Source organism: Gymnoscopelus braueri, assembly GCF_963280865.1.
Source record: "Gymnoscopelus braueri genome assembly, chromosome: 2".
Taxonomy (NCBI): Eukaryota; Metazoa; Chordata; class Actinopteri; order Myctophiformes; family Myctophidae; genus Gymnoscopelus; species Gymnoscopelus braueri.
In genome coordinates, this window is record NC_137604.1 from 20,283,889 (window position 1) to 20,299,393 (window position 15,505).

General features: G+C 41.5%; 1 protein-coding gene across 2 annotated transcripts in view; it reads left to right on the top strand.

The window, feature by feature from the left end:
- The window catches only part of rbm20 (RNA binding motif protein 20), a 73,577-nt gene extending 58,832 nt beyond the window's left edge, over nt 1-14,745 (top strand). For both annotated transcript variants that reach the window (XM_080446103.1, XM_080446104.1), the window contains exons 6-14: nt 5,134-5,280; nt 5,894-6,025; nt 6,298-6,377; nt 6,815-7,505; nt 7,639-7,728; nt 8,017-8,590; nt 9,090-9,197; nt 11,016-11,137; nt 13,591-14,745. In XM_080446103.1, the coding sequence (XP_080302229.1) occupies nt 5,134-5,280; nt 5,894-6,025; nt 6,298-6,377; nt 6,815-7,505; nt 7,639-7,728; nt 8,017-8,590; nt 9,090-9,197; nt 11,016-11,137; nt 13,591-13,659 (2,013 nt within the window). In that variant the 3' untranslated portion in view covers nt 13,660-14,745. The remainder of the gene's footprint in view (nt 1-5,133; nt 5,281-5,893; nt 6,026-6,297; nt 6,378-6,814; nt 7,506-7,638; nt 7,729-8,016; nt 8,591-9,089; nt 9,198-11,015; nt 11,138-13,590) is intronic.
- The last annotated feature ends 760 nt before the right edge of the window (nt 14,746-15,505 follow it).

Genomic DNA, 15,505 nt, shown 5'->3' on the forward strand with positions numbered 1-15,505 from the left:
ATTTAGGGCAATAACATTGGAGACCTAAAGGTCCGTGTAAAGAGCCCCAGGTCACCCACGAGAGAGTGTAAGGTTTCAGACGTGTGGTGAGGGAATGGAAAGGCGATCTGAGGGACCCAGGGCGCATGTCCTCTGTGCAGGAATGCGGGGAGAAACTGTGACCATCCCTTCATCAACATGGAGCCCCAGTTGGAACAAACAAACAAGACAAGCAGACATGTCCTTCTGGGAGATTCCAGGGCTTGTCATAGTCAGTATACCCCCAGATAAACAGGAAGGCATTAGGGAAACAGGAAATACAATTACATCTGAAAAGCATCCATCCCATATTCCCATCAACTGCCATTATAATAGTTTAACCCCTTAAGCCCCATATGATTCATACGACGACTAGTGAAAATAGCAGATCTACAAGCAGATCTACGAGCTCACAACGCATCACGATGTGATGTGTTGTGAGCTTAAAGATCTGCTGTTTCCAATGTTTTTGCTTTTTTGCTTGTAGATTTTTGCCCAAAATAGGGGCGCCAGGTTGAAGGTTGTTAAAGGGTCTAGAATGTTTATTTGAACCAGATAAGATGGGAATTCTCTAATTGATAAACGATACACTAAATAAATGTTTTAACCCATTAATACCCGAGGCCGATTAAAACAATTTTTTTCCTAAATCCTAACGCTTAAAAAAACAAATATATTGAAAGATTTGCACACATTTTCAACATTTTTCAAAAATAGCAGATCTACAAGCTCATAGCGCGGCACTCGGTGCCGCACTATGAGCTTGTATATCTGCTATTTTTATATAGCCAAAGAAATCTTCAAATGACACACAGATGCGTTCCCGATCTTAAAGGGTTAAATGAATACATCACACAATAAACTCTGATGACATGTTTCTTAAATTAGTAAAAACCATCACTCAGTCATCACTATGACAAAGAGTAACAGGGCTCCAGTGTCATTCTCTTTGCATCTCAAGTCTGTCTGCCTTGAGTCTAATTTATACTCTGTAGCGTGATGTGTCATTAGCTTAAAGATCAATTATTTTTGGCAAGCGATGCAGTATAAATGAAGCTTTGTGCAACAGGCTTTGGTGTAACTGTGCTACAATGTTTCCATCTTTTGTAGAACCAAAATTACCAATGAAGCAGCCACAAATACAGTGTACGTGCTTTGCGTTTACAATATGTAAACTTAGTGGCCTATGCTGACCATGGAGAAAAACGTGTAGGCTTAGTAACGCTGATTTGGTCCTTTAAATAATGTTTCATTCATTTACATACATTTTCCATTAAAAAAAATCTTATTTCCATTAAAATATACAATATTTTTATGATATTCAGCAAAGGATCATATGACTGAGTATGAAAAAAAAACGGACTCCAATGCACTGTAGTTGTGTTATTAGAGCCCTAGACAGCGTCACTGTCACTGTGTAAATGCGTGAGCCAAAGTTAACCTCAAGTTTGTGGTCAGCAGATGCAGCTACCGTTCATAACTTGATCCAATCTACACAGTGATATTGATGAACTGTCAGGCTGTAAAGCCAAATGTTCGTTCCATCGCTGCCGACATTTTACAAGCCAAACAGCGGCAAGTGGAGCTACTGATGGGCGGGAAGATTCTGGTTCTCTCCGATATTCCAAGGACATAAACAGCAATCTATTCCTGGATTTGTTTATTGAGCATAACCCGCATTGACCTTTCTTGTGTACTAGTGGAGGGAAACACACTGACATTGAGCTCTTAATAGAATTATCACTCTTGAAACTGTTATCATGTGGTGGGCCGTAAGCCTGTTAAATTGTGACATAACATGCCAGCAATCACGCTATAGTGTAGTGATTAGCTTTGGTCTGGTTATCTGGTAGCACAGTCGCTCATTCTACGCAGAAATCTGCTACTGCAATCATACTCCTGTGAGATGAGAAAGCAACAAAAACACAAGGCGAGAAGTCTCGTTAGTAACATATGGTACATTGATGGGACATGTGTACAGATGGAGAGAGGAGCTCAGTGAGTCATGGGAAATTATCCAGCATTGTAAGTCTATAGCAGCATAAGTAAAGGCTAGTCCCAGGAAAGTCTGTGCCAGTCTTATAGTTATAGTTAGACAAGCTTTATCAAAAGGGAAAGTCTTTAAGCCTACTGTTGAACATAGAGAGGTTGTCTACCTGCCTGACCAAAACTGGGAGAGGACCCTGATAGTACAGGCTCTGCCTCCCATTCTTCTGGGAGCAAGTAGGCATGCATTCTGGGAGTGCAGTGTTCTAGCAGGGTTATAAGGTACTATGAGCTCTTTAAGATACTGTATGATGATGCCTGACCATTAAGGGCTTTGTAGGTGAGGAGGAGGATTTTAAATTCTATTCTGGATTTTACAGTCATCCAGTACAGAGAAGCCAATTTGGGAGAAATATGATCTCCTAGTTCCGGTAGGCAGATGCACAGCAGCATTCTGGATCAGCCGTAGAGTCTTTAGAGACTTGCTGGGGCAGCCTGATAATAACCAATAATCTAGCCTGGAGGTAACAAAAACATGCATTTTTCTGCATGTTTTTGAGACGGGATGTGCCTGATTCCTGCAATGTTACGCAGGTGAAAAAAAATAGTCTTTTTGTTTTATGTAGGATTTAAAGCACATAATCCAGATCAAAGGTAACTCCCAGGTTCCTTACGGCAGTGCTGGAGGCCAGGGTAATGGCCACCAGAGTAGGAATATCATACCAGCTAAATTATTTATAGTTTGGAACCAAAATGGGCCCTTACGGGACTGTAACTCGGGTCCATTTGGTTTCATTTGTACACCCTCAGAGTTATGGGGGTCCGTGGCCTAATGCATACTAAACCGGGGGCCCTTGGAAAGTTTGAGAACCACTGACCTAAAGGAAGCATACAAGGTGAATAGTATTGTTCCAAGCACAACCTAATATTAATGATATTGTTTCAGTCAAACTGAGCAGGCATATCTATGTCAACGTGTGCTTACTGCTTAACCAGTGTTGAGACCCCAGTGGTCTCAAATTCCTCACTCCTTTGTTCCCCGGGCTTTGCCATTCTAGGCTTCCCTCTGTTTATTCTACGCTACCATACCTGCTGTGAAATGTCTGGTACAGCTGGGTTTTTTCTCTGAACAAATCCCCTATAATACTGGTCCAGTGAGCCCCAGTATGACCCACACATGGAGCTGTCTGTCATGTAGAGTTGGTGGGTCGGGGTGGGGTGCTCTACCCTGGAGTAGCTGCACAGCGGAATAGATAGACAATGCAATATTACATGCTGAAAAAAAGCTACATTTCCACCTCACTCTTGGATTTAGTTTAGTTTTGTACAGGCAGTATTCTGCTTACTTTAGGTAGGATAGAAGAGAGACAATAGAAGCCAATATGGCATAGCATGAGGGAAGGAAATTAAATCTCCAGCTGGAATTGAACCAGGGACATTGCATTTGTTTACACTATCCGGTCATATACTGGTGCGGCCCAACGTTATATAAATATAGTTTTTTTCAACACTTCTTAATGTTATTGATGTAGAGTTGAATTGTTGCGTGACACAACATTTTAAGAACATGAAGCAACAACTTTTAGAGGCCCGCTTCACTGTGCTGGGAGGGATATAAATGCAGACAAAAGCAAGCGGGAACACACACACACACACACACACACACACACACACACACACACACACACACACACACACACACACACACACACACACACACACACACACACACACACACACACACACACACACACCCTAGTGAGCATGATCTCGCGTCACATTCCTAAGAAAGCATTTTAAGATATGCTTCATCTAAACTAGGAACATGAAATGCTGTCACCTCCTATTTTTGATAAGTTACACATTCATACTGTGCACTGCATAGTGGATATGCCATGGATCAAGTATACCCTGGTCAAGAATACCTAGATGATATATTCATGTTCATGTTACATAATCACCTGTGCTTAGAGTCAGGATTCTGTATCAGTCCTGTAAAGCTCCATCAGATGAGCTGTGAAATCTTAATATTGTATCACTATTAGCGCTAGGATGAGTTGTGTCTTTATTTATGTATTTTATAGCGTTACGTATAAACTTTGGATTTGGTGAATGTACGTGGTCTTCTTGCATGACCTTGTCATTTCATATCCATGCACGATTACACAGATTAGTTTTCCCAGTTCCACTGGCTTTAACCCACCAGCACCCTTAAACTGATTCATCTCAATTTGACTGCCTAAGAGATGACTGGCTTTGCCACCCTGATGAGGGAAGAGTGTTGATGTCTGCCTCATCTAATCACTTTGCATTCACCAAGGCTGGATGTTATGGATGTTATGTCAGACCTCAGTGCTGCCTCGCTGTGGACTGAGAAAGGGGTTGGAATGGGGGGGGGGGGTTGAATAACAGGTGTCTTTTGCACATGTCGAAGGGCAACCAAACAACAGTTGTGTTCTTGTGTCCAGTAGAGAGAGAAATGGGAGTGAATGAAAGATACATTAGAACGATAAATGGGTGAAGTGAAGAAAAAAAAATTATGGGAGAGATTAGAAAATAAAATGTATAACTAACTAACTAACTCATTAGGAATAATTTCACTTCTATACCGTAGTGGATTTCTCCTGTGTTTACAAGATTATGTGTCCATTTTATGGAGAACTGTGAGTTACAATTAGAACATCTGTGTACTTGACGTTCTGTCATAAAAAGTAATTCTACCTAACATTAGAGTTTAACAACCAGACTAATCATTTGTAAGGCATACTCAAAGGTGGGATGATTTGTCTATTTTGAGGTGTGCAAATGTATACATAGGCAAAGTACCTCAGTTGGTAAGAGATTCTACTCTCTAGGGGAGATACAGTACTACTACTCCCAAACACAACTCTCAACACAACAAAAAATAGAAGAGGCAGGCATTCTGAGGGAAGGAAAATGTCATTCCACATTGGACTGGTAGTGTCACACTGATATTTAAACAGCCTGGTTTCCAGAAATATTTTTGTCTTTCATGGTAATGAAGACTGCCATTAAATGGCAATGTTTATAGGAATTTCCTTTTTTTTAGTAGGTAGAGTCAAAGTTATGACATTTAACATGTCTTTTTTTGCCTTTTTTTCCCCCCAGCCATTTCCACCCAGGAAATCCATCCCAGGGCGTGTGGTCCATATCTGCAACCTCCCAGAAGGCAGCTGCACTGAGAATGATGTCATCAACCTGGGACTGCCCTTTGGCAAAGTCACCAATTACATCCTCATGCGTTCTACCCATCAGGTACAATGGCATTTCTTTATATACCGTAAAACCTTGACATGGAACCATCGACTGTACTATATATACATAGCTTGGAACTGTCCGAGAGGCTTATGGGTCATTCATCACACAGTGAGCCGCTTACATATTTGACTGGGGGGGACAATTACCTCTGACATATTATGTAATATCATGCGTTTTGTCATAACAAATAGATCACTTTACTACAGTCTGTGATGTCTAACTCATGCTCCGACCTACCATTCATCGGAGCTATGAATGGCACATTCACCCCTATCAGATTCACAATCTGGATCAATGATTTATTATGCCATAAAATAAGATCTCAAGTGATAATAATTTAAAAGATCTGTATGCATGTAGTTTGACGTGGGCTATGCAAAATATGCATGTAGCAAGAAAGACCATAAAACTGTGAGGAAAGGACTGTCGTTTGATGCCTAATTTATGTTCCGTCATATGACGGTGTTGTGCACTGAGGAGAGTTGACCTACAAGCTCGCAATGCGTCGCAGGTGCGACGCGCTGTGAGATTGTATATCGGCTATTTCGGTATGCGACTCCGTCGTACGGCAAATTATACATCGAGCTTAAATTGGCTGTTCTCCCATCAGGCCTTTCTGGAGATGGCATATGTTGAGGCAGCTCAGGCCATGGTTCAATACTACCAGTTGACTCCAGCCATGATTAATGATCAGAAACTTCTCATACGGATGTCCAAGAGATACAAGGAGCTACAACTGAAGGTAAGGTTACTTTATCAGTTACAGTATGCTAGGTTCATCTAATAGGAGATTTAGTTACGTGAACCACTACAGTGTTTTCTTTGCACTCTACTCATGTGTTAACCTGTTGCTTGTGAACTACTGTTCATTCCGTTTACTCTGTTTTTGTACTCGCTCTGGATAAGACCGTCTGCTAAATGCTTGAGTTGTAATTGTGCCAATTTCTGTCATGCACTGAAATTGTCATAATATTGTATCATAATGCAGATTTGTTTTTATGTATTTGCTATAAGAAACCTGGTAAAGATGTGGACTCCATCATCAATGATCTCAACAGCCAAAGAGGAAGAGATGAGATACAGGCGATTGACAAGTAAGTCTACTTTTCTGCTGGATTGAAATGCTGCATTGAAGATGTGTACTGTTACTCAGGCTATGTTTGCACTCTGTCCATCCTTTCCAACCATCCAAACTTCAGCCCTTCCTTTGTTTGTCTGAGATCTTGTCTGGAGAATATCTGCTATACTGTTAGGCCTAGGATGACCAAACATGGCATGGTTATATCTAGGGAAAGCACTTTGTTACATAGCAAAAGTAGATCATTGTGATGCTAAAAGCCCAACCACGTTCACTAATGGAATATGGGAATATTGATTGCCCTCCAGCACTTTGCCTTGTTGCAGTAAATTTCTTTAATGTGTAAGTTTGACAGATTATAATACGAAGCGTGTATAGAACACAATCATAAAGCTATAAAGACTCTTTCTGAGAGCACTCCCTCTAATCTTATCTAATGTCTATTTCCTCCAGCTACCTCCCAGAGAGAGCACGTTCCCGCAGTCCCGTCAGTCGTTCTCTGAGCCCTCGGTCCCACAGCCCCAGTTTTACCTCTTGTAGCTCAGCCCATAGCCCACAGGGGGCGCCCGGCGGCAGGGGCCCCGAGAGAGGCAGCAACGGTTTGGGCCCCCGCCGTGGCTCCTGGGACTGGTCGGCCCACCCGCGGAGGGGTGAGGAGGAAAGGGAAAGGGAGGAACTGCTGTGGAGGAATGGAGGCAACATGGACGAGGACAGGCCCAACGGACGGATGGCTGATCGCCGGAAGCCGTACCTGAAAGCATCGGACCGCGCCAGCCCCAGAACGGCGGATGAGAGGGGAAGTGGAGGTGCTGCAGGCGGAGGAGAGAGCACGAGGGGTAACAGAGACTGGTACCCGCGGGGAAGCCCTCAAGGCATGCCCTTCAACTCGTACAGGAACGTGGAGGAGGACTTTTACATGAGGCCTCCTCCGTATCAAAGGCATGAAGCCAAGTCGAAGAGGAGGGACGGAGGGGACTACCACGGCAGGTCCAGGCACTCTGAGTCAGAGGTGTCGGAGGAGCAACTTCAGAGAGCAGCAGAAGACAGGAGACATGGATCACCAGCCAGAGGGAGAAGCCGAAAAACAAGCAGGAAGCACGCGACCACAGAGAAACAGGAGAAAGAAAATGTTGCTGAAACTAATGTGAGCTGATACGAATAGCAAGTAGACATTGGACTACTGCATGTATTACACCTTCATGATATGAAATAGAGATTGGCACTGTACATTTATATAATGCAATACTCATAAGTGGTCATGTTGTACTTTTTGCCAGGATGAGCAGCGAAAAGACAAGTCTGTTTCACCTCAGCGAGGCAGCAAACCAACTGAGACTACAGAATGTGAGAAAGGAAAAGACAGCAAAGTAAGAATTTGAATACATGTCATTTTCTATTCACAGGTTTGGCATAATATCGTACATAAACCATTTTCCAACCCATTTAACCATAAGTTAAGGTTTAGCTTTGGCTCCTAGTAAGCTTTATTTTCTCAATCTGGGAACACATTCGGTAAAAAGGGGGGGGGGGATATATTTATTTCTCCTTTGTTAAATAAGGGCATTCTTTTCTACAACAGATTCGGGATTAATTGCAGAGGGAGGGAGGATTGATATTGTAGCAACCTGTTGATTTGTTCTCATCTGTTCTTCTAGGTGGAGGAGTGGGAAAGTGGAGATGACACCGAAGGAGAGTGCTGGTACCCCAAGAACATGGAGGAGCTTGTCACTGTGGATGAGGTGGGCGAAGAAGACGACTCTATTATCGAGCCAGACCTTCCCGAGCTGGTGGAGGATGCTTCCTGTACCAAAGAGCCCACGGCAGAGGAAGTGGTGGAGGAGGTCGCACCTCCATCTGAAATCAGCCGTTGCACCGAGACACAGGAGTCTCCTGGGGAAAACGAGGACAAGGAGAATGGCGATGGAATGGAAGAAACATCATCGATGGAGAAGGAAGCAGAGGTTGTGCTTGTAGCCAGTCCAGGCAGCCAGACTCTCAGCACAGTGGCTCCTGAACAATTAAGCAAAGATATCGGTGACTTCCCTGATCAGGAATTCAAGGCTGTGGTAGAGGAAACATTCTCAGAGGATAAAGTAACCGTTAGAGAGCCGTTGCAGGAACCACTGGAAAATCATGTTGTACCTGAAGGCAGCAAGACTCAGGACATGGCGGAAATCACAGTGATGAATAATAAAGTTATCCAGCAGAAGGAGGAAACTATTAAAAAAGGTAAGTTACTCAGCAAACTATAAAATATCACTTAAGAGCCAGGTCTGAAGCTTCATTTTCATGTCAGTTATTAATTTGTTTAGTAGGGACAATACACATAACCTCACAAACCTGACACCAAAAGACAATTATTAAACATCACATTGACACTGTTGTTTAACATATTTGGTCAGTTGTATGGTCAGTTGCATGGTCAGTTGTATGGTCAGTTGTATTAGTTTCTAATTTGTTATGCTTCTCAAATCAGTTGTTTATGAAGGCTATGTTTACACTGGCAGCCCAAATCAGCTTTTTGGCCATTGTGAGCTTGTAGATCTGTTATTGTCAGCAAGCGACGGACTCATCGTACGGACTCGCATCTATGTTGTTACATTGTTACAAAAGCAACCAATGCAAAATGATGTCTGAATACACAAATATGGCCTGATCACTTTTCCCCCTGAACAAAGATTAAGATTGTAGTAACTTATATACATATGTATGTAATTTTCATCTACAGGTGTCCAGAACTCAGTAAATAGCCCATATAGCAACCAGATAGAGATTGGGGCACGCTCACCATCTCAAGAGCAAGACAAGGCTGTCAGTGAGCACAGCATCCCTTTAGGTAAGCACATCATATTTGATTTGAACTTTTCAAAAACTGAACTGTCCAGGTTCTGTCCACCACAAATAGAAATTCCATTTGGTATTTCTCTGTATGGTATTCCTCTTCAGCTGGGTTCCATTCATAGCCACCAGTTGATAGTTGTTTGGGCAGGCAGACCGCTGCCTAATGATAAATATTATTGTGCATCATTCATAAATAAAGCAACAACCTGTTGCATTAACACTCTAATTGACTGGAATGAAGAAGGGTGAGTGTTGGTATCAGCTGCTGGTCTATTTCAGTGAGCAGGTTGTGAAACGCACCCCTGAGACATGTGTATTTATGTTATCATTAGAACCAGAATGACACCAGCCAAACACATGGTCAGCGCTAAGACCACTGGATAGGCCTTTACACAATGCAGCATGCAGCAGAGCCACTATATGCTGGTGACAGCACAAACACAATGGATGTGTCTGCCACCAGCTGATGCATGATGCGTTTGTGCGTTTGTGTGTGTGTGTGTGTGTGTGTGTGTGTGTGTGTGTGTGTGTGTGTGTGTGTGTGTGTGTGTGTGTGTGTGTGTGTGTGTGTGTGTGTGTGTGTGTGTGTGTGTGTGTGTGTGTGTGTGGGGCCATCTGAGCATCCATCTGCAGGGTGAATGCAGAAAAGGAATTTCCCCTCCCCCGGGGCTATTAAATACTCCCTTAATGCCTGCTTATTGATATTGATCATTTGGTTGAGTGATGGTTTATGGTATATTATGGTATATTATGGTTGATATGAAGGTTGTCCTGTTGTCTTCAATTAGGATCATATTGACTTGTTGCTAAATGTAATGAAGTGTAACTGAGTAAATGTTATAGATGGGATTCATGATGCAGCTGTAATAGCTTTTTTGTTTAGTTTTGAGACCAACAGTGGTTTCAATCGTGACGATTCAGTCTAGTTGTCATCTTCAGTACTATAACGTTATTGTAAGTCATGAATGATTAGAAAACCGATGAAAACCATTTCAGTCTTTAAGAGACATTGTGCCGTAAGAATCCACCAGTTTATCCATTTGTAACTCTTGAGTCTGAGAGGTTACAAATATAACCAAATGGACCTGTGGTTACATTAGCATGGGTTAAAGTTCTCAGTCGCCACGACTGATTTCAGTCATTTGGATTCGCTAGAAGCCAGCATGTCTTCTATGGAACCATGTTTCTCAGCGAAAATAGCCTACCTGCAAGAAAATATTTCCGGTTATTATTTTAAGATTAGAGCATTTGAAGTGGTCAAACTGCAATATGTTCGGATATTTCATAAAAGCAAAGGTTAAAGCCTCAATCTGTGATTTCTTCACCTGTATTCCTGGCAGTATGTCAAACAGCAGGAACAATACTATTAAAACATCATAATTTTACATATCGTGAGTGTGTTAATTGTTTAGGAAACAGCGCTGGTGTGTCGGGGCTCCTTTCACACTGATGCACAAATCGCACATTAGGACTTGGCTATGCAAAATCTTTCTGTCGTGAGATTTTATTTTGCTTTAATCCATGCATTAGTACACTCAACTTGTTTTATTATTAAAACATTATTTTAACCAGTGTGTATGGTAGTATATATTATATGTTGCGTGCGTGCGTGTGTGTGTCTAGTATGGTGTGATCTAACATTGCTGTCTGGGTGTCTCTTCATTTCCTAATGCCAGCAGTGCTCAATTAGTATCTCAGTGAGCCCTCTACAGGACTAGCCAGCATTATGCATTCGATGCAGTGACTGTGATGAAATCATTGAATCATATCGTTCTACGCTGATCTTCTGTGACTTTCTCGCTGCTCCCCATAGGAGTGGAGTTCATTGTGCCTCGGACAGGCTTCTACTGTAAGCTGTGTGGACTGTTCTATACCAGCGAGGAAACAGCAAAGACTGCACACTGCCGCAGTACTGTCCACTACAGGAACCTACAGGTATTGATTGATTGATTGTGTGTGTGTGTGTGTGTGTGTGTGTGTGTGTGTGTGTGTGTGTGTGTGTGTGTGTGTGTGTGTGTGTGTGTGTGTGTGTGTGTGTGTGTGTGTGTGTGTGTGTGTTACTATGCACATGGGGACAAAGTCTCAAGAATAGTAAAACCATGCAAAAGTCCTTTATGGGGACCTTGAGGGAAATGGTCCCATAGCTAAGAAAGACATAGAGATATGGTTATAATTATTACAATATTTAGGTTGGGGTCAGGGTTAGGATTAGCTTTATCGTTAGGATTAGGATAGGATCAGCAGTTAGGATTCGGGTTGGGTTTAGGGTCAGGGTTTAGTGTTAAAAATGCCAAAAATTGAGCTTTCTATCCCAACATGGATAGTAATACAAATACTTAATGACGGCGATAACAATGATCTGAAGGCGTGTCCACATCTGCCCAGCACATATCTCTAATACATCTTTAAAAAGTGTGATAAGGTGTGATAAAGTGTGATAAAGTGTGATGTATGTCGATCCTCAGCGGGGCAAATTATGTGTGACTAAGAGATTACTCACCAGCCAGGCACCAGGCAGTGAAATGTCATCCGCTTGTACATCATTCTGAAGACACAGTACAACCTTTAGCCTGGCTGGGTCTGTGTAACGGATGGCCATCATCACGTGACCCATGGCAGGCACTTTGCATGCAGTGCTTTTGAACCCGGACCCGGGTTCGAACCTGGAAGCCACTGCTCGCCAGTGCCATGTGACTGCACAACTTTAACCACTTAAGCTCTCTATTTTATACTTTGTCGATGATGGTAATGCGCAGCGAAAATAGCCGTTTGTGATTTACCAGCTCACGTGTGGTCCGATGTGACACGTTATAGATCTGCTTTTTTTTCTTTCTTCGGAAATGTATTACAATATTTGCCTATAATGACATGCCCAGAATAGGGATGCCAGGTTGAAAGTGGTCATTAATATGCATTCCCCTAAGTAATCCACCACCCATAGTGTTGTGGGGATGTTGATTTTGACCGATTTCACACTTAAATTAACACCTACATGCATGCTTTCTCATTTTGCATTTTTTAGATTTGTTATTTTGCTTTTGGGAATACATTCGAATGCACTCACAGACAGATGGACACATGCGTACCTTCGCACTCACGCACGCACGCACGCACGCACGCACGCACGCACGCACGCACGCACGCACGCACGCACGCACGCACACGCACACACACACATTTGAAAATGTATTGAGTTTCTCATTAGTGGCCATTCAGCACCCAGCACTGTGGCCTTTCCCGTCTCCCCCTTCCATTAGCACAGCTGAGGCTGGCCAGAAGAGGAGAGATTCCCTAACATTTGATGGATTACATTCCGAAACAGCAAAAATCTCAAAAACAGTTGTGCTGTCTGTCAAAGCCGTGTATGAGCTGTGTGTATTTGAATGAGCGAGTGTGTGCCTGAATGTCCTTGCGTGTGTCTATGTGTGTGTGTACCTCATTGAAGCGGCCTTACAGTGAACGTGTCCAGGTTTTGTTCTCCATCTTTCTGAATGGTTAGATTTTATCTAATTCATTTAGCTAACTTATTTATCACTTTTTGTATTTAGCAGTCTGTGCCTTGCAGGAATCAATTAAAATAGCTATTTAACCACCCAAGCGTACCTATTTCATGTCATAATAGGCGAACATTCGGCTAAAATAGGCGAACATTTGGCGAAAGTTTCAATTTTCGGTGAAGAGATTTGGTGTAGAGGGGGAAAAAGGAGTGCAGACATCTGGTGTGTGTGTGTGTGTGTGTGTGTGTGTGTGTGTGTGTGTGTGTGTGTGTGTGTGTGTGTGTGTGTGTGTGTGTGTGTGTGTGTGTGTGTGTGTGTGTGTGTGTGTGTGTGTGTGTGTGTGTGTGGTGATGATTCATCTAGAGTATTTATTGCTTCTTGCACCTCATCCTACAGCACTGACCTTTCAACAGCTTGCTTTTTTGCTTGCTGATCTGGGCCTTCTGGCGGGGCATTAGCTTGCAGATCATTTATTTTAGTCTTGCAGTGGAGGATAAGTTGAGCTTTATTCAGTCTGGGCGGCCTGATGGCTGAATGTTTAGGGCGTGCCGTGTACCACCACATAGGCGCTAATGCCTGGCGGCAAGTCCCTGGTTCGATTGGCTGCCTGACTGTCACTCCCCTACTCTCGTATTTCCTGTCTCTCTACACAGACTAGCGAAAATAACAAAAAAAATTAACTAAACAAAAAGATTTACTCAGTTGTCTTCTGTCATGTTCATACTCCATAAATAAACTTAAACAGTAAGATCCAATCTAATACATTAGTTGATGCGAGTTGCTAAAAGATTTATGCTTTCTCATTTAGCATTTTTTAGATTTCTTAGATTTGTTGTTTGTTGAGACGTTAGATGTTTGTTGGTTTACTTGATTTGTTCCATTTCTTCACAGAAATACCTGTGTCAGCTGGCAGAGGAAAGTCTCCTTGGCTCACTCACGGAACCGGCATCTTCAGAATGACATCTGGCCTCTCGTCGTCACTACAGCTGACATCAGAATACAATAAGATATGTGTTCTTATCAGCCCCCGGGAAAAAAGCTAGAATGACTTAAACTTCATCTGAGCATCATGTTATTGAGGACTGCACAGGTCCTATAGTGGTCGATTTTTTAGGCAAATGACTGGATATATTTTGTACATAATGGTGTATTGTATAGTAACTAAGCTGTCAACATTTGGAAGGATTTTGCTTTACTTAAAATTCTACATTTAACAATTGCCCATGTTTAATTTAATATACCAGTTGTATTATACTGTGCAACATCAAAGGTTATCAGTTTATGTTGAATGTTTATTATTACTCTTAAAATCAATTTCTTCTCTGATTTCTTTCAATCAGAGAGTATTTTTCAAAGTAAATGATGACGTAACAAAACAGATTTTTTTATGGACCATTAAGTCCACTTAATAAACCCTTTTTGCCAGAAGGATAACCTTGAGTTTGGGTTAGATATTGCAGGGGTAATATATTGATATATTTTCACATACAGAAATGACTTGAAACGTGAACCAAATAAATGGTTTACTCAGTTTAAAATACTGAGACAATTCTCAGGTTTGTTGCATTATCTTGAACAGATTTGAATGTATCGTTCACTATAACTTATTTTATAGACAAATTGTGACTTTGGACTTCTTTCTTGTGCGTGTTTGTGCCTTGGTCCAATGTATGGTCCGAAATGTAAATCACTGCAATCAACAACTGAATGAACTATTAACAACTGTGCATCGACCTGTCAAACATAACTGTTGCTTTCATTTCCTGTTTCATTCTGTTTCAATTCAGGAGACAATCGCAGTCATGCTCAAGGTTATGTATATGATGCCTTAACTGTTCAGAATCTTGAACTGGACCATGTGTTTAATTTATTAGAGTTTAATGAACAATGTTTCTGTCTGATGAGACTGCACACAGAGACTGTTCCAACAGGGTGAACAAATCATCCTCTGTTTTATACACTGTGAATACTGATCATAGTTCAATCAAGATGGTGTTAATTTGTTTCATGGACTTTTCATATAATGTTTTTTTTTTCTGATGCAAAAACTTGAATAAACATGTCAAAGAACGGAGCTGCCTCAATGTCTCTCGTATTATACACATTATTTCCATTGAAATGATGCTGGAGGTGAAATGTTGAATGCTATTATTTGGCATACATAACATATTCTAATAAAAATAGGGACTCCTTGTGTAATATTTAATGCTGGAACGTAATGTAAGCAAGTTACATTTACTTGAGTTGAGTACTGAACACTGTACTAGATTAGTCTAGTACAGTGTTCAGTACAAGTACTTGACTCCATAACAGTGCTGTACCAAAGAAAAACTTCACTGTATACTCCACTGTACTTGTAGTATACAGTGTTGAAACTTTCTTGACTGTTTTGGATATTTTGATATTTCACTCCATTTCATTCCAGAGTGTAATTATTTCTTGATGAATTTTTAAGAAACGGAACTTGAATACAGAGGAAAAATGAAGGGAAAAAAAAGATGAGAATCCATTTTTTATGCATAACTGTCAAACACGATTCCATACACCAGTGTTTTAAACTGGCAAAATGATATCAAGGTATTTTATCATTTCTGCTGGTGGTGATTCTATTACTGTTATGTTCCATCCAGCCTATGGATGTTGGAAAAAATGTGAAACCATATGAGAGTACATTTACTTTGATGCTGTAAGTACATTTTGATGCCAAGACTGTTTATATTGCGGTATTGCTACTTTTACTTAACTAAAACATCTGAGTTCTTCATCCACCACTGCTAGAATCATAGTACATGATGTTCAGATGGAG